At 50.5% G+C, this 15,739-nt stretch overlaps 3 protein-coding genes and 1 long non-coding RNA gene across 4 annotated transcripts in view; 1 reads left to right on the top strand and 3 right to left on the bottom strand.

Annotated features, from left to right (window-relative positions):
- LOC116090448 overlaps nt 1-4,869 on the bottom strand; it is a 5,153-nt gene extending 284 nt beyond the window's left edge. Inside the window, exons 1-2 of the long non-coding RNA XR_004118683.1 lie at nt 4,739-4,869; nt 2,351-2,530 (exon numbers count right to left, since the gene is read on the bottom strand). This is a non-coding gene — a long non-coding RNA (uncharacterized LOC116090448). The remainder of the gene's footprint in view (nt 1-2,350; nt 2,531-4,738) is intronic.
- On the top strand, nt 4,504-9,304 carry C1qtnf4 (C1q and TNF related 4). Its single transcript, XM_031370918.1, has 2 exons — nt 4,504-5,118; nt 8,181-9,304. Exon 2 carries the CDS (start codon nt 8,186-8,188, stop codon nt 9,164-9,166), a length of 981 nt encoding a protein of 326 aa, XP_031226778.1. The 5' UTR covers nt 4,504-5,118; nt 8,181-8,185; the 3' UTR covers nt 9,167-9,304.
- Nucleotides 9,305-10,409: 1,105 nt separating this feature from the next.
- Nucleotides 10,410-11,112, bottom strand: Fam180b (family with sequence similarity 180 member B). The gene is given in 3 exon segments (XM_031373238.1): nt 10,410-10,512; nt 10,579-10,770; nt 10,928-11,112. Coding segments are annotated over 3 exon segments (480 nt in total).
- A 1,695-nt stretch (nt 11,113-12,807) lies between these two features.
- The window catches only part of Ndufs3 (NADH:ubiquinone oxidoreductase core subunit S3), an 11,253-nt gene continuing 8,321 nt past the window's right edge, over nt 12,808-15,739 (bottom strand). The window contains exon 7 of the mRNA XM_031370924.1: nt 12,808-13,052. Within this exon, the coding sequence (XP_031226784.1) occupies nt 12,885-13,052 (168 nt within the window). The 3' untranslated portion in view covers nt 12,808-12,884. The remainder of the gene's footprint in view (nt 13,053-15,739) is intronic.

The following is a 15,739-nucleotide window of genomic DNA, read 5'->3' on the forward strand; positions in this document are numbered from 1 at the left end:
GAGAGAGAGAGAGAGAGAGAGAGAGAGAGAGAGAGAGAGAGGCGCAGAGGACAATTTTCAGAGTAAATCCTTTCTTCTACCATGTGGGTTCCAGGGGTAAACCTCAAGTCCTCAAGCTTGGTGACAAGTGACTTTACCTGCCAAGCCATCTTTGTGGCCTACCATACTTGCTGGATATCAAACCACATGCACTGTGCTTCAAAACTACACCTTATCCCTGAACTCATGGGGTGCAGTAAAGAAACCAAAATAGCTATTCCATGGATGGAAAGAGGGAAAGTTTATTCCAATCTGCCAAGGCTGTCTCCTGGAAAAGCAGAGAAGTGGCGGGGGGCGGGGTGGACAAATCTTCAGGGTTATAAGGGAATGGGCATCTGGGAGGAAGGGCACCTGTAAGCTGGGATGGGGGTGGAGGGTTTTGAGGTGCATAACAAGTACTTGTGAGTAGTTACTGAGGGAGCATGGAAGCTACCATGGACCACAGCATATACTCATATGTTAATGGAAGAGCCATAAGTCCCTTTCCATAGAGACAAGGAGAATGACTCCTTTTGGGAAGTGGAAGTAGCATCCCAGGTTTCTGAGAGATGCTGGCTTTTGTCTAACTGCCAGAATTTGGACACAGGAGTTTCTTTGAACCAGACAATCCTCTCTGTACTGGTTTCCCACTATATGGCTTCCATCTAAAGTTAATTTTGTTTCTTTATTTATTTGGTTTTTTCGAGACAGGGTTTCTCTGTGTAGCCCTGGCTGTTCTGGAACTCACTCTGTAGACCAGGCTGGCCTCAAACTCTGCCTCCCAAGTGCTGGGATTAAAGGATAAAGTTAAATTTTAAACAGGAGTGCCATATTTTCATTTTGCATTGGATCTTATACAACTATATAGCTGGTCCTAACTAGGTCTGTAGGCCACAACATCTACATAGGGGCTGTTGGGAAATAGAATGCTGCATTGATGGGAGTAACGGGGACCTGGCAAGCCTGTGCCAAGGTGTCCCCCAGAGGAATCATATCATACAACAGACCTGATGTAAGGGAGGGGAGCAGAGACCTGGAAAGGGGGAAGAGGTGGCAGAGAAGTGGGGGACAGAGAAGTCAGAGAGAGTGAAAGAGGCTGGCCAGGAACAAGTAGAAACAGAGAGACAGAGACAAAGACAGAGACAGAGAGAGGAGGGAGAGAGAGAGAGAGAGAGAGAGAGAGAGAGAGCAGGAGAGAGAAGAGAGGAGTGCAAGGGGGTGCTGGAGTAGCAAGCAGTGTGTCGTCAGACCCTACCGAATGGCAGCGCAGGTAGTAATGGCTGTAGTTGATAATGCAAGCTATCACTAGGTCGCTGTTGGGAGGAGCCTAATGGAATTGTCTGTAAACCAACCGGGACCTTCCATGAGTCTTTGGCTTTCTTAGGATGGGGTGGTTGGGCTCCAAGGGGGACCCAAACAGTTTCAAAAGAGAAGGATCCAGGCAGGCACAGCCCTCCCTTTTATTACTGACTTTAACCCCTTTTTATTGGGGATAGCAACGTCATAGGAGCAAGTAGGGAATAGGAGAGACCTAGCCAACAGTCTTTGAAAAATAAAGTTTGCCACATCCCGTTAAGAACAGGTCACCTTCCTGCTCACATTGAAGATGGGTCCAGGACTTCAGTTCTGCTGTCTAGTTGTTGTTAGAGCCTTTGGGCCCTTCTAGGAAAAGGCCAAGGTAAACTTGGGGATTTGAGCTTCATAGCCACTCCCAGGTTTTCCTGCTTCAATTCACTTACTAGGTACCCAAAGGACAGGCACCTATGTGGGCCATAGGACAGGTGCCTGACTCAGGAACCCTACCTGTTTGCTCCCCTGGAGGCCTGCAGTCTGTTAGGGAGACAGAGGCTCTGCATCCTGACATCTGTTTCTCCTGCCTGCATCTCTGCTTGACTGACAATCCCTCCTCTTTCATTTCTCCCTGGGGCATGTTGTCGTCTTTCTCATTAACTTCCCCCTCAACTCCCACCAAGGTCCCTAGACTCCTGAGCTTTGCTAATTCTCCTGTAATCCTTTGGCAAGCCAAGAAGCTAATTAAATTGTGAGCTTGTGTACTCGTGTCCTCTGGCAGCCTTGGAGTCTCTCTTCTAATCCCCCCTCATTACTTCCCCTTTTTTCTTGCATAGTCCAAATCTCATCTCCTCTAGAGGCAGCCATTCTTTCCTCCATAGGCTTCCTTCTCTCTGTCCCTTCTTTCTTTTCTTTTGTCTCTTTGCATTTGCAGCACGCAGCTCCCTCCCCCAGCTGCTCTCTGTGCCTCTCCACACCCTCATATCAGACTCTTACCTTTAATTGGGCCTACCTCCGACTCCCCCATCTACACCCCACTCACCAAGTCAGAGCCCTTGACAGAGCCCTTGTATTGCCAGAAAGCCAGTCTGCAATACACCAAACACGAATCAGTAGTGCCTCAATCCAGAAGAAACTTCAAGGCTCTGCTGTTGGGCATGAGTCCAACGAAGCAGCAACAAGCACCCAGAACACCACAAGAAGTTCTTTGGTGTATTTCTCTCTGTGAAGTCACAACAAATGAAGATCAGCAAAGAAAGCAAGGCAAACCAGTGCAAGAGCCTTGTCTACTGTCTGTTGGTTATACTTATACTCTTTCCAAACATCAAGTGTTCTCTCAAGCATTGCTCCAGCAAAACATCACATGCCCTTAAACTAGACAGCTTCCAGAAAAGCATCACATGACACAATTGAGTCTCTAGAAATTTCCACTGAGAGAGAAAGAAAGAGAGAATGAATTTGGGTTTGAATAGTTATTTAGAAGGTAATCCAATGGGGCTAGAGATGGCTCAGCGGTTAAGAGCACTGACTGCTCTTCCAGAGGTCCTGAGTTCAATTCCTAGCAACTACATGGTGGCTCACAACCATCTGTACTAGAATTGATGCCCTCTTCTGGTACATATACATAAAATAAATAAATCTTAAAAAAAAAAAAAAGGTAATCCCAAGAAACAGGTGGGGCCTGAAAGGTAAAGCATGCAGATGTTACAGAACTGTCACTAAACGTGTTTCTTTTTTTAAATTATTGTTTTATTTTATGTACATTTGTGTTCTGCCTGCTTGTAGTGTGTGTGAGGGTGTCAGATCCACTGAAACTAGAGTTATAGACAGATGTGGTTGCCAGGAATTGAACTCCTGTCCTCTGGAAGAACAGCCAGTGTTCTTGACTGCTGAGCTAACTCTCCAGCCCCCAAAGGGTTTTTTAATTCTTCTAGATCACATCTTGAAACTGAGTATGGGAAGTTCCCCCTGAGGAACCAGGAAGCTGCAGTATACACTCCCAACCCCTGGTCCTCATTAGTTGAGGGTTGCTAGAGGGTACTAGCTCTCCATCACTCTGGTCTCACTTAACTACACAGCCAAGAATGCTCGAGGAGAGAGATACAAATGGGAGTTAGGGTCAAAGGCTGTGTGCAGGTAACATCCAGGCTAGGCATTCTTGGTGAGAGAGGACAGCACTACCAGCACCTGCTGTTTGAACCAAGTAGGAGCAAGCAAAGACTACAGCCTAGCCTGGTCCCTTTTCTCTGAGCCCTTTGGATTCCTATCTGGTATCTCTGTGGCTCTCCCACTTTGACTGCCCCCACACCCACCAGCTCCCCCATCATGCTTTTCCTGGCCTCCCTCTTCCAAAGACCCTACTGCCATGTTATCCACCCATCTCCACCCCACCCGGATTTCTTTGTTGAAAGTTCTTCCATATGAAGCATCAAATGTCTTCCAGTCCCAGCTGGGATTCAAATGTCCTGCCTCCCTCCCTCCCTCCATCCTTCCATCCCTCCCTCCCTCCCTCCCTCCCATACCTTCCTGCCCAGATTAAAGGGTCCAGTACCTAAGGAGGGCCACAGGTGTCACAGGATGGCTCCTGGCCTTTCCCTGTGTGACTCATCCCACCCCACCCTCAATTCCCTCCCCATTGGAATGCCCCCTCCCCAACTTTCAAGGAGAAGGAGACATTTGTGATCTGACAAGAGCGAGACAGTCACTTTGCCTTGTGCAACCTTCTACTCAACAGCCTGGAGGAACTTCCCAAGCTCATTATTTCTTCATGGGTAATGATTTATATTCCAGTAACTGGGGCCAGGTATGTGGAGAATTCCAGAAGGAAAGCTCCGGAGGGCCAAGGCTCCTGTGGACCTGTGAGGGGGTTGGGGGTGGGGTGAGGGAGATGCTAATCTCAGCCCTGAGGTATTGTTGGACTCCTGCTACCTTGGACACAGCTCCCCAGAAAGTCCATGTCCCACACAGGGACCTTCCGTCGCTCTTCTCAACCCTTTCCAGAAAAACAAAAAACAAAAAACAGTATGTCCCCAGGATCCTGCTCCTTCTTTGTTCTTCTCAGAGGGTCTCAGGCTGATGTGCTGATGTCTGCAGCTTTGTCCTTCCTCCAGCCTTGCTAGCGCACACACACGCGAGGTGCAGGGGGAGGGGTATTTGCAGACTCAGAAGTGAGGAAGGAAAAGTGGGGCATTTTCATCTCTTACTTCACTAAGGACATTGACCCATTTATCCTTCTCTTCCCTCAGACCTTCCCCAAGGCCACTCAGCCCGGACATCTGTTCCATACAAAACCTCACCTCCTACTGTCCTTGCTTGCAGCCTAGTCCGTGCTTTGCCCGAGTCCTCTCTCCCTACACAAGCTAGAAAGCTGGTCTGTAGGATGCCTTGGGCCACCCTAGGGTGGCCTCTCTAGCGGCCTCGGTTTCCCCACCTGCTAACTTGGATCGATGACGCCTGCGCTGGGCACCCAGAGGATAAAGCTCAGGATCCAGGAATGAGGAAGGGTCCCACGCTTAGCGCAGGCTCGGTGCGGTGCCCCAGGCCCGGCTGCTCGGCGCCCCTCCCTCGTCCTCCGCTCTCCCCTCCGCCTCCCCTGCTCCCCGCCCTTGCGCTTCTCTGCTTCAGCTTCTGCTGTCCTTCCCACTCGCTCACGCCTCCCTTGCCGGGGTCCCCACTCGTCGCCGGCTGAGCCCCCCGTCACCCCTGGAGGCCCGGTCAAGCCGCAGCGAGGGCGACCAGTGCGCAGTCCGGCGTCCTCACCGAGCGGGATCGCCAGCTGGGACCGAAGCCGACCCGCCCGCCGCCAGCCAGGTGAGGGCAGCCCGGAGGAGGCGGGGGCGGCAGCTTCTCTTCTGTGCGAGCGGGGGCGGCGGGAGGCACGAGGGACCCGGTCCCTTTTCCTGGAAAGGAGGACCTGGGCGCTTTTTCATGAAAGAGGCTCAGGGGCTTTTACTCCAAAGGGAGGGATGGAGGGCAGGGCTCATGGAAAAGGGACTTGCAGGGACCCCTTAATGGGGCATTTTTCCCCCACGAGAAGGGATTTATTGGCTGCTTCTGTAAAAGTGGGGCTCATATTCTTGGAAGGATGCAGACTTTCAAGGAAGGTTCAAGGGGTTCTGGCACGGCTGGAAAGCTGTGTTAACTGGAGTATGGGAACCAGGCGCTGGGGGCTTGGAGATGCCCTTAGTCTGACATCGCTGCACCACCTTCTGGTTCTGTGGCTTTGGGTCTACAAAGCTCTGTCCCAGTTTTTCTCTTTGAAGATGACTATTTTTGAGCTTCACCTGGACAGAGCTTTGTGCAGCCATTTCCTTTCCTGGAGCGCTGAGACCCACCTGACGCCTTACCATCCTCCTCTGACCTGCTGGGGAAAAAGATTGTTAGAGGAAAGGATTCAGGGACATGTGCAGTGGAGTATGGAACTAGGAAGGGTATTGGACACACAAGAACCTTTGGCACTGATGGGCGCATCTAACTTGGCGGGGAGATGGCAAAGGAGAAGGTGGGCAGGAGCTTTGAGAACAGACCTGCCAGGAAAGCTGCAGGGCAGAGGAGAGCTCCCACCTCTCAGGAGACAAAGTGACAGAGGCTTTGCTAGCCTTTGTTTGCTGGCTTCCTCCTTCACTATAGATTCCAATCCTCATTCCCCTTGTCTCTTCTGTTTTTGCAAAGGGGGTCATTGAGGCGGGAAACACATTGACCTTTGTGTAAGAGGGAAAGCTGGTAGAAAAGCACATTGAATTTGAAATGGAAAAAAAAAACCCTCTGTTTAAGGCTTAGAGTTCAGTGGATGACCTTGAGCCAAAACATGTACCCCTCGTTTAGGCACCAGATTCCTCATTCATAAAATGGGAGAGGGCTTATCTTTATGTCCAAAAGAGCTGTGTATGAAGAAATAGAATGGACTGGACACTTCTCAGGTGTAGTTTCCCTCCTCCCTATGCTCACCGAGGAACCCATAGGACAGCTTTGTGAGAAGAATCAGAGAGTATCCCCTGGAAGGAGTCAGTGTTGGACGTGAGGTCTTTCTTGTGAGAGAATTATAGGGCAGTGCAGTTTACTCTAACAGCTGGGCAGTGGACTGTAGGTGAACATCCAGGAGTGGGCCACAGCTGCACAGCTGGACCTGGCCACTCTCAGCAGGCCCCCTGGAGTCTGTAAGAGACACAAGGCTACACACACTTTCAGGGTACTTCCCAGAAAAGCTCATGTCCCCAGTTGTCGCTAGCTTCCTGCCTGCCTGCCTCCACTTTGGAGCCTTTGGGTGTTCAAGCTTCAAAGGCTCTGCCCTTTGATTGTATCAAAGCATGATAGAATCCCACCATTAGTGACTCCAGGGACTGGGTAATGCTTCGCCAAGCTCTCCATTCACTGAGGCTCTAACCTCTTTATGTCAAGAACTTGACCATGACACTTTTCCCAGGGGTAAAGAACAGTAGCTTCTAGGTCTCCCAGTACAGACCATGTTCACAACTGCTATTTGGTTTTGCTGAGCATCAGTTTGTGTGCTCACCCTCCATCACGCCATTTACACAAAAGAAGCCTTACTCAGAGAGTTTTAAAAAATGGCCCAAGGTGACTGGGGCGTGACTCAGTGTCAGAATGCTTGCAGTTCATACCCTGAGACCCGTATCCAGATCTAAGCGTCTGCCACTCCATTCCACCACCATTACCACAAATGAAGCCGATGACTTCACCATCCCGCCAAAGCACTACCACATTTTTATTTTGTCCTCCAGAGCCTCAGCAGCCATGACTCTCTCCTTCCCACAAGAGCAAGCTTCCAAGCACAAAGACACAAAGGGAGTTATCCATATCTCCCTGAATAATTAAAGGAAATTTTTGTATATGGGTGTTTTGCTTATACGTATGTCTGTGTACCACATGTGTGTCTACTGCCAGTGGAGGCCTGAAGAGGGCATCAGATCTATAGTTATAGATGGTTGTGTACTTCCATGTGGTGCTGGGAAATCAAACTTGGGTCCTTTGGAATGGTAGCTAAACTCTTTTTTTTGGTTTTTTTTTGGTTTTTTAGAGACAGGGTTTCTCTGTATAGCTTTGGCTGTCCTGGAACTCACTCTGTAGATCAGGCTGGCCTCGAACTCAGAAATCCGCCTGCCTCTGCCTCCCAAGTGCTGGGATTAAAGGCCTGTGCCACCACCATCACCGCCTAGTGGTAGCTAAACTCTTAACTGTTGAGCCATCTCTCCAGCTCCGCCTTACCTCATTCTGTTTTCAGAGGGAAGGCCCTAACTTAAAGATTGGCCAGACCTCTGCGGTTCAGGAAGGACACCAGGGGAGTCCAGAGATCCTGTGGGACCCCTGAGTGAAGCAGAGGCCAGGAAAGAGGCTAGAGAGCAGCTCTTTCTGTTCTTCCCCAGATAAGACTTAAAACACTGTCATGGTGGAAACTGACACAAGAGCCAGTGCTTGTCCTGAAGGGCAAGCCCCAGGAAAATGAAGAGGAAGTGCTGGCTGTTAGAAACTTAGACCTCCTTAATGCCCAGAGAGGGAAGAGGGATGAGGAGAGAGGACAGGGCTATAGGCCTCACTAACCAGGACATTTGAACATGTCTGTCGCACATGCACCAGGTCTTATGTGCAAAGGGATTCTCTCATACTTAAAAACACAAGTTTGGAGAATTACTGGTCTAATCCAGTGGTTCTAAAGACCTCTAGACCAGTTAATCAAACCACTAAGAACCCAAATTCTCAGGCCCCATTCCTGACTCAGAACAAATTCGATGGTGGGGGACAAATTCGGGTGCTGTAAAAGGCCCTCCTGGTGACACTGAGGCTAGGAAGGGAAATTACAGGTAGAGGCCGCCACCGTCCAACCCTCTCCCCTGCCCGGGTCTTCTCTCCCCTCCTAGGTGCCATGCTGCTGCTCCTGCTGGGCTTCCTAGGCCCGGCGGCCTGCTGGGCACTGGGCCCGGCTGGCCCTGGCTCCTCGGGGCTGCGGTCAGCCTTCTCCGCGGCTCGCACCACCCCGCTGGAGGGCACGTCGGAGATGGCCGTGACCTTCGACAAGGTGTACGTGAACATCGGGGGTGACTTCGACGCAGCCACCGGGCGGTTCCGCTGTCGCGTGCCCGGCGCCTATTTCTTCTCCTTCACGGCCGGCAAGGCCCCGCACAAGAGCCTGTCGGTGATGCTGGTGCGCAACCGCGACGAGGTGCAGGCGCTGGCCTTCGACGAGCAGCGGCGGCCGGGCGCGCGGCGCGCCGCCAGCCAGAGCGCCATGCTGCAACTCGACTACGGCGACACGGTGTGGCTGCGGCTGCACGGCGCCCCGCAGTACGCGCTCGGCGCGCCGGGCGCCACCTTCAGCGGCTACCTAGTGTACGCCGACGCGGACGCCGACGCGCCTGCGCTCGCAGCCGCGGCTCCGGAGCCGCGCTCGGCCTTCTCTGCGGCGCGCACGCGCAGCTTGGTGGGCTCGGACGCGGGCCCCGGGCCGCGCCACCGGCCGCTGGTCTTCGACACCGAGCTGGTAAATATAGGTGGCGACTTCGACGCGGCGGCCGGCGTGTTCCGCTGCCGCCTCCCGGGAGCGTATTTCTTCTCCTTCACGCTGGGTAAGATGCCGCGCAAGACGCTGTCGGTGAAGCTGATGAAAAACCGGGACGAGGTGCAGGCCATGATTTACGACGACGGCGCTTCGAGGCGCCGTGAGATGCAGAGTCAGAGCGTGATGCTGCCGCTGCGGCGCGGCGACGCCGTCTGGCTGCTGAGCCATGACCATGATGGCTATGGCGCCTACAGCAACCACGGCAAGTACATCACTTTCTCCGGCTTCCTGGTGTACCCTGACCTCACCGCCGCAGGCCCGCCGGCCCTCAAGCCCCCAGAGCTCTGAGCCTCTGCTTGGAGGAGCCCGGGAGAGCCGTGGGGCATGCATGCCGAGCCGGGACCGCGGCCCGAACGCCCCACCGGTCCGAGCTGGCCTGGACTCTGCCAATAAAGTGGGGGCTGCCTGTCAGCCATATGGTCCTGCCCTGTGTCGTGACTGTGATGCCTTTTCATCTTCCTCTTCCCGGGACTGGACAGGCCCGCACTGCACTGACTAGGACAACCCATAGGACCTAGATCGGGGTCAGGCCTTATGAGGGGTGAGAAGGTAGGAATTTGAAGCATAGTCTTCTAAATTCAAGTAGGCTTCTCCTTCATGTCTATGTCCAGTGCATCCCTCACTCTGAGTTCTCTTCAGGGACCAATGACATTCTTCTTTGGTCCCAAATTATGCCTTTCTGTGAGGGGGAACATCATCCTACAAGTCTAACCCACTAGGAACACAACAGCATGTTCCTTCTTTCAGTATGGCATAGGACTGTGATGAAGGGTTGATACCTGGTTGTCCTGCCTTCTGCCCTCCCAGAATGAGGAGGTTTGCTAATAAGTGGTCTTCGACACAAAAATGAAATGGACTCTGGGAGGCCAAAGCGGCAACACATATCCTACACTGTCTGAGCCCAGTGTCTACACAGTCTGAGTCTTTCTGGGAGGGTCTTCTCCCAACTTTATTCTTAACTCTGAGATGTACACGTGAGGCTTGTGTGAGATGAAACAAAAGACTTTTTTTTCTTTCCTCTCCACAAACAGGGAATGTTTCTCCACCTTTTCCCTTTACTCCTCCAGTATATAGAGCCATTGAAGTTCAATCTGTATTCCCAGTCTACAAGGGGACTTAGCAGTCTCATGAGACTATTAAGACTAGGTGGCAACCATACAGGGTTCCTGTATTTCACAGCACTGCCAAGACATGAGTTAGAGAACCTGACACAAATTTACTCTGGGGGCAGCTTTTCTTTCAGCATGCATTAACAGACTTTTCAACCCTGACCTCTGGACATACATGCATGTAACCACTACACTGTGCTTACTGCCAAGACCCAGGCCGTAGCTAGCTGTAGGAAACAAGATTGGATAGGAAAAAGCATAGGGGATGTGGGAGGGGGGTCAGGAACCAGGGGCCAAGGCAGGCCCAGAGATCTGAAGAGGAAGGACCTGGGCTAGATAGAGCACTTGCCCAGGATGGGGAAAGAAGAGAAAACATCAAGTGAAAAGGAAGGGTCAGGGACTAGGTCAAGGACAGAGGAGTGCTAGCCCTGGGGATGGAAATCCTTGCCCAGGCCCCAGAGTGTTTCCTGTGCCAGGAGGGCTAAGACCTAGGGCCAGCGACCCCTTTCCTCAGCATCAGTAGCCCTTGCGGAATCAGTAGACACAGGGCAAGGCCTGTAAGGAACAGATGCTTGAAAGCCCAAGGGCTACAGGAAGGCCCTTTCTGTAAGGAACAGATGCTTGAAAGCCCAAGGGCTACAGGAAGGCCCTTTCTGAAGATCGTGGAGTTGCCACAGCCATTGCTGAGCACAATCCAAATCCCTGGCATGTGGTACTGCGTGCAGGAGGAGCCTGAGTCGATGGCCTGCTTGTGTGGTCCAGTTCCAGCCTAGCCTAGGGCAGCTGCAAGGGGAGCTACTCCAGGGGTGGACTGTCCTTAGGGACCAGGTATGGGAGGAAGAGAGGGCATGGAGCTGGGGAGGCTATAAACTGGTAGTGGGATGCATATTGGCTATTCCCTACTCTGAACGGGCCTACCCTTCTTAGCCCCTTTCCAAACCTTAAACTTGGGATGCCTGGACCCTCCAACCCCATGTGGTTCAGGCTAGGAAAAATGACCTGAAGCTTCACTTCCAGGTCCTTGGCTTCTGCAGGCCACCTCCCCTCCTTCAATGGAGACCCCTGCTGTCCTCCACTCTGAACATCTAGCCTCCCAGAAACGCCTTTCTGCTGTCCAGCAGACATCTTTAGCAGAAAAGTGCATGGATACCATCTCCCCTATTCCAAATGTACATATATGCATGCTGATAGTCACCCTTCAGGCATGGCTTTTATCCCAGTGCATACCAAGCTCGAGTCCCCTCTTGGCAAATACCTAACATGACTCCTATAACTTGCACACTGCCCTGGTAGAGTTCCAGGGCAACAGCAAGCACCAACACTAACCTCCACAGGCTTCCCATACTATCACATATCAGTTTGGCACCCACGGGGCCCACAGTTCTTCCTCTGCCTTGTGAAGCTCAAAGAGCCAACTCTACCTGCCTTCAGCCATCAATCAGCCTTTTCTTGGCTTCTAGCCACTCTACATGAAGCCCCTGTACCTTCATCTTCCTGGCCAGAAGTCACCCAAGGGAGGAGACCAATGGCTACCACTAGACAAAGCAAACTGCAATGTCCCAGCCATGTTCTCTGATTACCCCCACCCCCCACCCCTAGCTCTCTGCTCCTCCATTTGCCTGTTACAGCTCCAACTTTCCTACTACAGGCTACTCCTGCATTACTTTATGTGTCAGTCTTCGGTGCCGAGAGGAGCTGGCTATGGCCTCATTCACCTCTTAGGGGCTGTTTTCACCCCTAAGAGTTGGGGCCTCTTCAGTTTTGGCAGTAGCGGAATGTTTAATTGATAAGAAAACAGCTCCAGCTTGACCCTCCCAAGGGATATGTCTCAGGCAGCAGTGCTATCTTACCATCTGTTCCCACACTAAAAACCTCTTGCTCTAGAGGCCACTTGGTCTACCTGACACCCAGCCCAGCCTCCAGGGCTCCCCTGCTGTCAAAAGCATCAGCTGCATCGTGGTAGACCAGGACTGCCCATGGGATGATGCCAGAGTAAACAGACAAAGCCACTGGGGAAGGGAGCACTGCCTAGAAGGCAGACCTTTTAGATTTAGACCAGAAACTAGGAAGATTGCTTTAGCTTAAGAGTAAGTGGCTCTTACACTTGGCTTACAGAACCCTATGGACGCTTAGGTGAGAGGACAATAAATTAGGGTTTTCCTGGCTCCACTCAAGCCCCTAGATCTATCAGCTGCCTCCACACAGTCTGCTGAAGTAAGGGCTTTCTTCAGTTTCAGGGCACTCTAGTTGTCACTAGAGACCATAGCATAGCTATTCTTAAGGACTATGAAAACTGAATTACAGATCCAGAGCCTTCTAGAAACATAATCAGGCCCACAGATCACAATGTCTATTAAATAGGCGGCTTTGGCAGGGACCACCACTGCCACCACCATCCTACACCTGCCCTCTCCTGAGTCAGTATCATTATCAGCACATGAGTGACAGGGGAAGGGAGTGGCCCAGCAGATATGAGCACTAGCTGCCAAGCTCTAAGACCTGAGTTGGATTCCTAGAACTCAAATGGTAAGAGAGAAGCACTCCTGAATATCATCCTCTGACCTCCACATGTGTTGCCATTCCCACTAAATAACTAAATGTTTTCAAAATACACAAAGGCAGCCCAGCAGTGGTGACCCATGACTAATCCCAGCACTTGGGAGGCAGAAAGAGGCATATCTCTGAGTTCGAGGCCAGCCTGGTCTACAGAGTGAGCTCCAGGACAGCCAGGGCTACACAGAGAAACCCTGTCTCGAAAGGACAAAAAAAAAAAAAAAAAAAAAAAAAAAAAAGAACAAAAGCAAACCACCAAAGAGGAAGGAGTGACTGACACAGGAGTTTATTTACAGAAGACCTGAGGTAAGGCGTTTTCCTCTAGGATCTACATGCTTTTGAAGTTACTTGGCTTCAGGCTTCTTGTCTCCAGCTTCGAGCTTGAGACTCTCAGGAGGCTGACGATAGGCAGGGAAAGCCTCCCAGGGGCTGTTCAGGTCAAACTTTCGGAATTCTTGTGCCAACTCCACTGGTTCAGCCACTACCCGCTTCACCTCATCGTCATAACGTAGCTGCAGAAGCAAAAGTTAGGGCTGATGACTGAGGAGCCCACTTTGCACTAACCTGAGGTGGTTCTTCCAGCCCCTTCCCCTTCCCTTGGCTTCTGTTTGTTTAGTACTCTTTCCAGGCTCTGTCACTCTACATCCAGACATACTACCCATTTGGTCACACAAACTAATAGGACTCCACAATGGCCTTTACTTTTTACATGCTGCCAACCTTGCTGACTCCCCTGCCACACCACACCTTGAGCTCTTAACTTCTTGTTAGCAGACTTAACTGCTCACCCAATCACACACCTCAAAACGTAACAGCAAAAACTGATCTCAGATTACAGTCAATGGCTATAGAGAGTAAATTTAGGCCAAGTATGGCAGCGCTCTCCTTTAGTCCCAGCAATCAGGAGGTGAGGCCAGCCTGGTCTACAGAGTTCCAGGACAGCCATGGCTACACACAGATGCCCTACCTCAAAGAACAAAACAAAGAGTTAAAAAAAAAAAAAAAAAGACTAAACTGGCCAGATGGTGGTGGCACACATGTTTAATCCCAGCACTCTTGAGGCAGAGGCAGGCGATCTCTGAGTTCCAGGACAACCTTGTCTACAGAGCATGTTCCAGGATAGCCAGGGCTACACAGAGAAACTCCTATCTGGAAAAACAATCAAACAAACAAACAAACAAACTTAAGCTGACAGTCACACAGCTTCAGATCCCTGGCCTTAGCATTATCACTGTAAAGAACTAAGACTGTAGGAGCTGGAGGCTCAACAGTTAAGAGTACTTTCTACTCTTGAGTTCCCAGTCCACAAGCAGCTCACAATTGCCTGTAACTCCAGCTCCAAGGGTATGAAACTTTTTCTGCCTTAGAGTCCCTGTGGGGGTTGAGGGGTCTCCCCGTGCACCATTATTACTATAATGGAAGAACTTGAAAGCCTGAGGCAGGCAAATCTCTGTAACTGAGACCAGCCCAGGCTATGTTACCCTGAGTCACAGATCCTATCCCACAAAAAGATCTAAAGCTAGAGAGCTGTTGCAGATGTAGCTTAGTTATAGACAGATCGCAGCATTTTCCTTAGTATGCCCAAGACCCGGGGTTCAATGTTCAGCTATGCAAAAGAAAAGAGCCTAGAACTAGACACAGCATGGCTTTTCCTGTAACGGCACAATCAGCTGAATAAGAAATGAGGTAACAGGATGAAGAGGCACCATGTATGGAAGACAGCAGGGTAGCATGACATGGAGGAAGAGAGGAGCCCTAATCAGAACCAGCTCAGAGGGGCACAGCACTGTAAAAAATCAGGCTGGCTGGGCATGGATCCCAGCACTGGAGGCAAAGGTAGGCAGGGCTCTATGAGTGTGCTAATAACGTGCCAGGCCACTGAGATTATGATTCACTCCTCAGTGCCCATTCTTTGTGTGTTTGTGCAATGTATGTACATGTTCACATAACTGTCAACGTGGAGATCGGAGGTCTTCCTTGGTCATTTTCCACATCATTTAATGTGTATGATTCATGTGCATACAATGTGTGTATATGTGTGTGTGTGTGTGTGTGTGTGTGTGTATGTGTGTGTGTTGTCTGTTGCTATGAACAGGCTGGACAGCCCATGAACTTCCTGGGATTCTCCTGTCTCCACTGACCATCTTGCTGCAGGAGCACTGGGATTACAGACACAAGTTACTGTGCATCACTTTACCATGGGTTCTGGGGATTCAAACTCAAGTCTTTTAGGTGTGTGATCCACTGAGCCATCTCTTCGGCCCTCAGCTTATTTTTTAAGAAAGGGCTTCCCACTAAGCTTAGAGCTCACTGACTAGACTAGGCTGACTGACCATTGAGCTCCAGGGACTTACTTTGTTATAAATATATCCAGCTTCTTGTTTTGAATCAGGGTTTCTCTGTGTAGTCCAGGTTGTCCTGGAACTCACTCTGTAGACCAGGGTGGTCTCAAACTCACATCAATCTTTTGTCTCTACTTCTGAGTGCTAGGATTAAAGAGGTGTGAACCACTGCAGAGGTTTTTTTTTTTTTTTTTTTGAGACAAAGTCTCAATATATAGCTTTTGGAACTCACTATGTACACTAGGATGGTTTGGAACTCAAAGATAACTGTCTGTCTGCCTTTGCCTCCTAAGTCTCGGGATTACAGGCATTCACCACCATGCTTGGTTTACATCTATCTTTTTACATGGATGTTCAGGATCCAAACTCAAGTCCTCATGCTTATGTAACAGGTACTTTACTGACTGAGCCATCTTCCGGTTCTCCACTTTATTTATTAATTAATTTATTTATTTATCTTTGGTTTTTCAAGACAGGGTTTCTCAGTGTAGCCCTGGCTGTCCTGGAACTCACTCTGTAGACCAGGCTGGCCTCAGACTCAGAAATCCGCCTGCCTCTGCCTCCCAAGTGCTGGGATTAAAGGTGTGCGCCACCACCACCCGGCCATTCAGACATTTATTCTAGTCAATCAATAAAACCTTGTTTACAAGCAAGTGGTGGCGTAGACCTTTAATCACACCACTTAGGAGGCAGAGGCAGGCAGATCTCTATGAGTTTTGAGGCCAGCCTGGTCTTCAGAGCAACTTCCAGGACAGCCAGGCCTACATAGAGAAACCTTGTCTCCTGTGAAAAACATAAACAAACAAACAAACAAATAAATTTTTTTGCAGCTAGTCCAAAGAACAAAACTAAAATAA

The sequence above is a fragment of the Mastomys coucha genome, unplaced genomic scaffold, assembly GCF_008632895.1.
Source record: "Mastomys coucha isolate ucsf_1 unplaced genomic scaffold, UCSF_Mcou_1 pScaffold15, whole genome shotgun sequence".
NCBI classification, from domain to species: domain Eukaryota; kingdom Metazoa; phylum Chordata; class Mammalia; order Rodentia; family Muridae; genus Mastomys; species Mastomys coucha.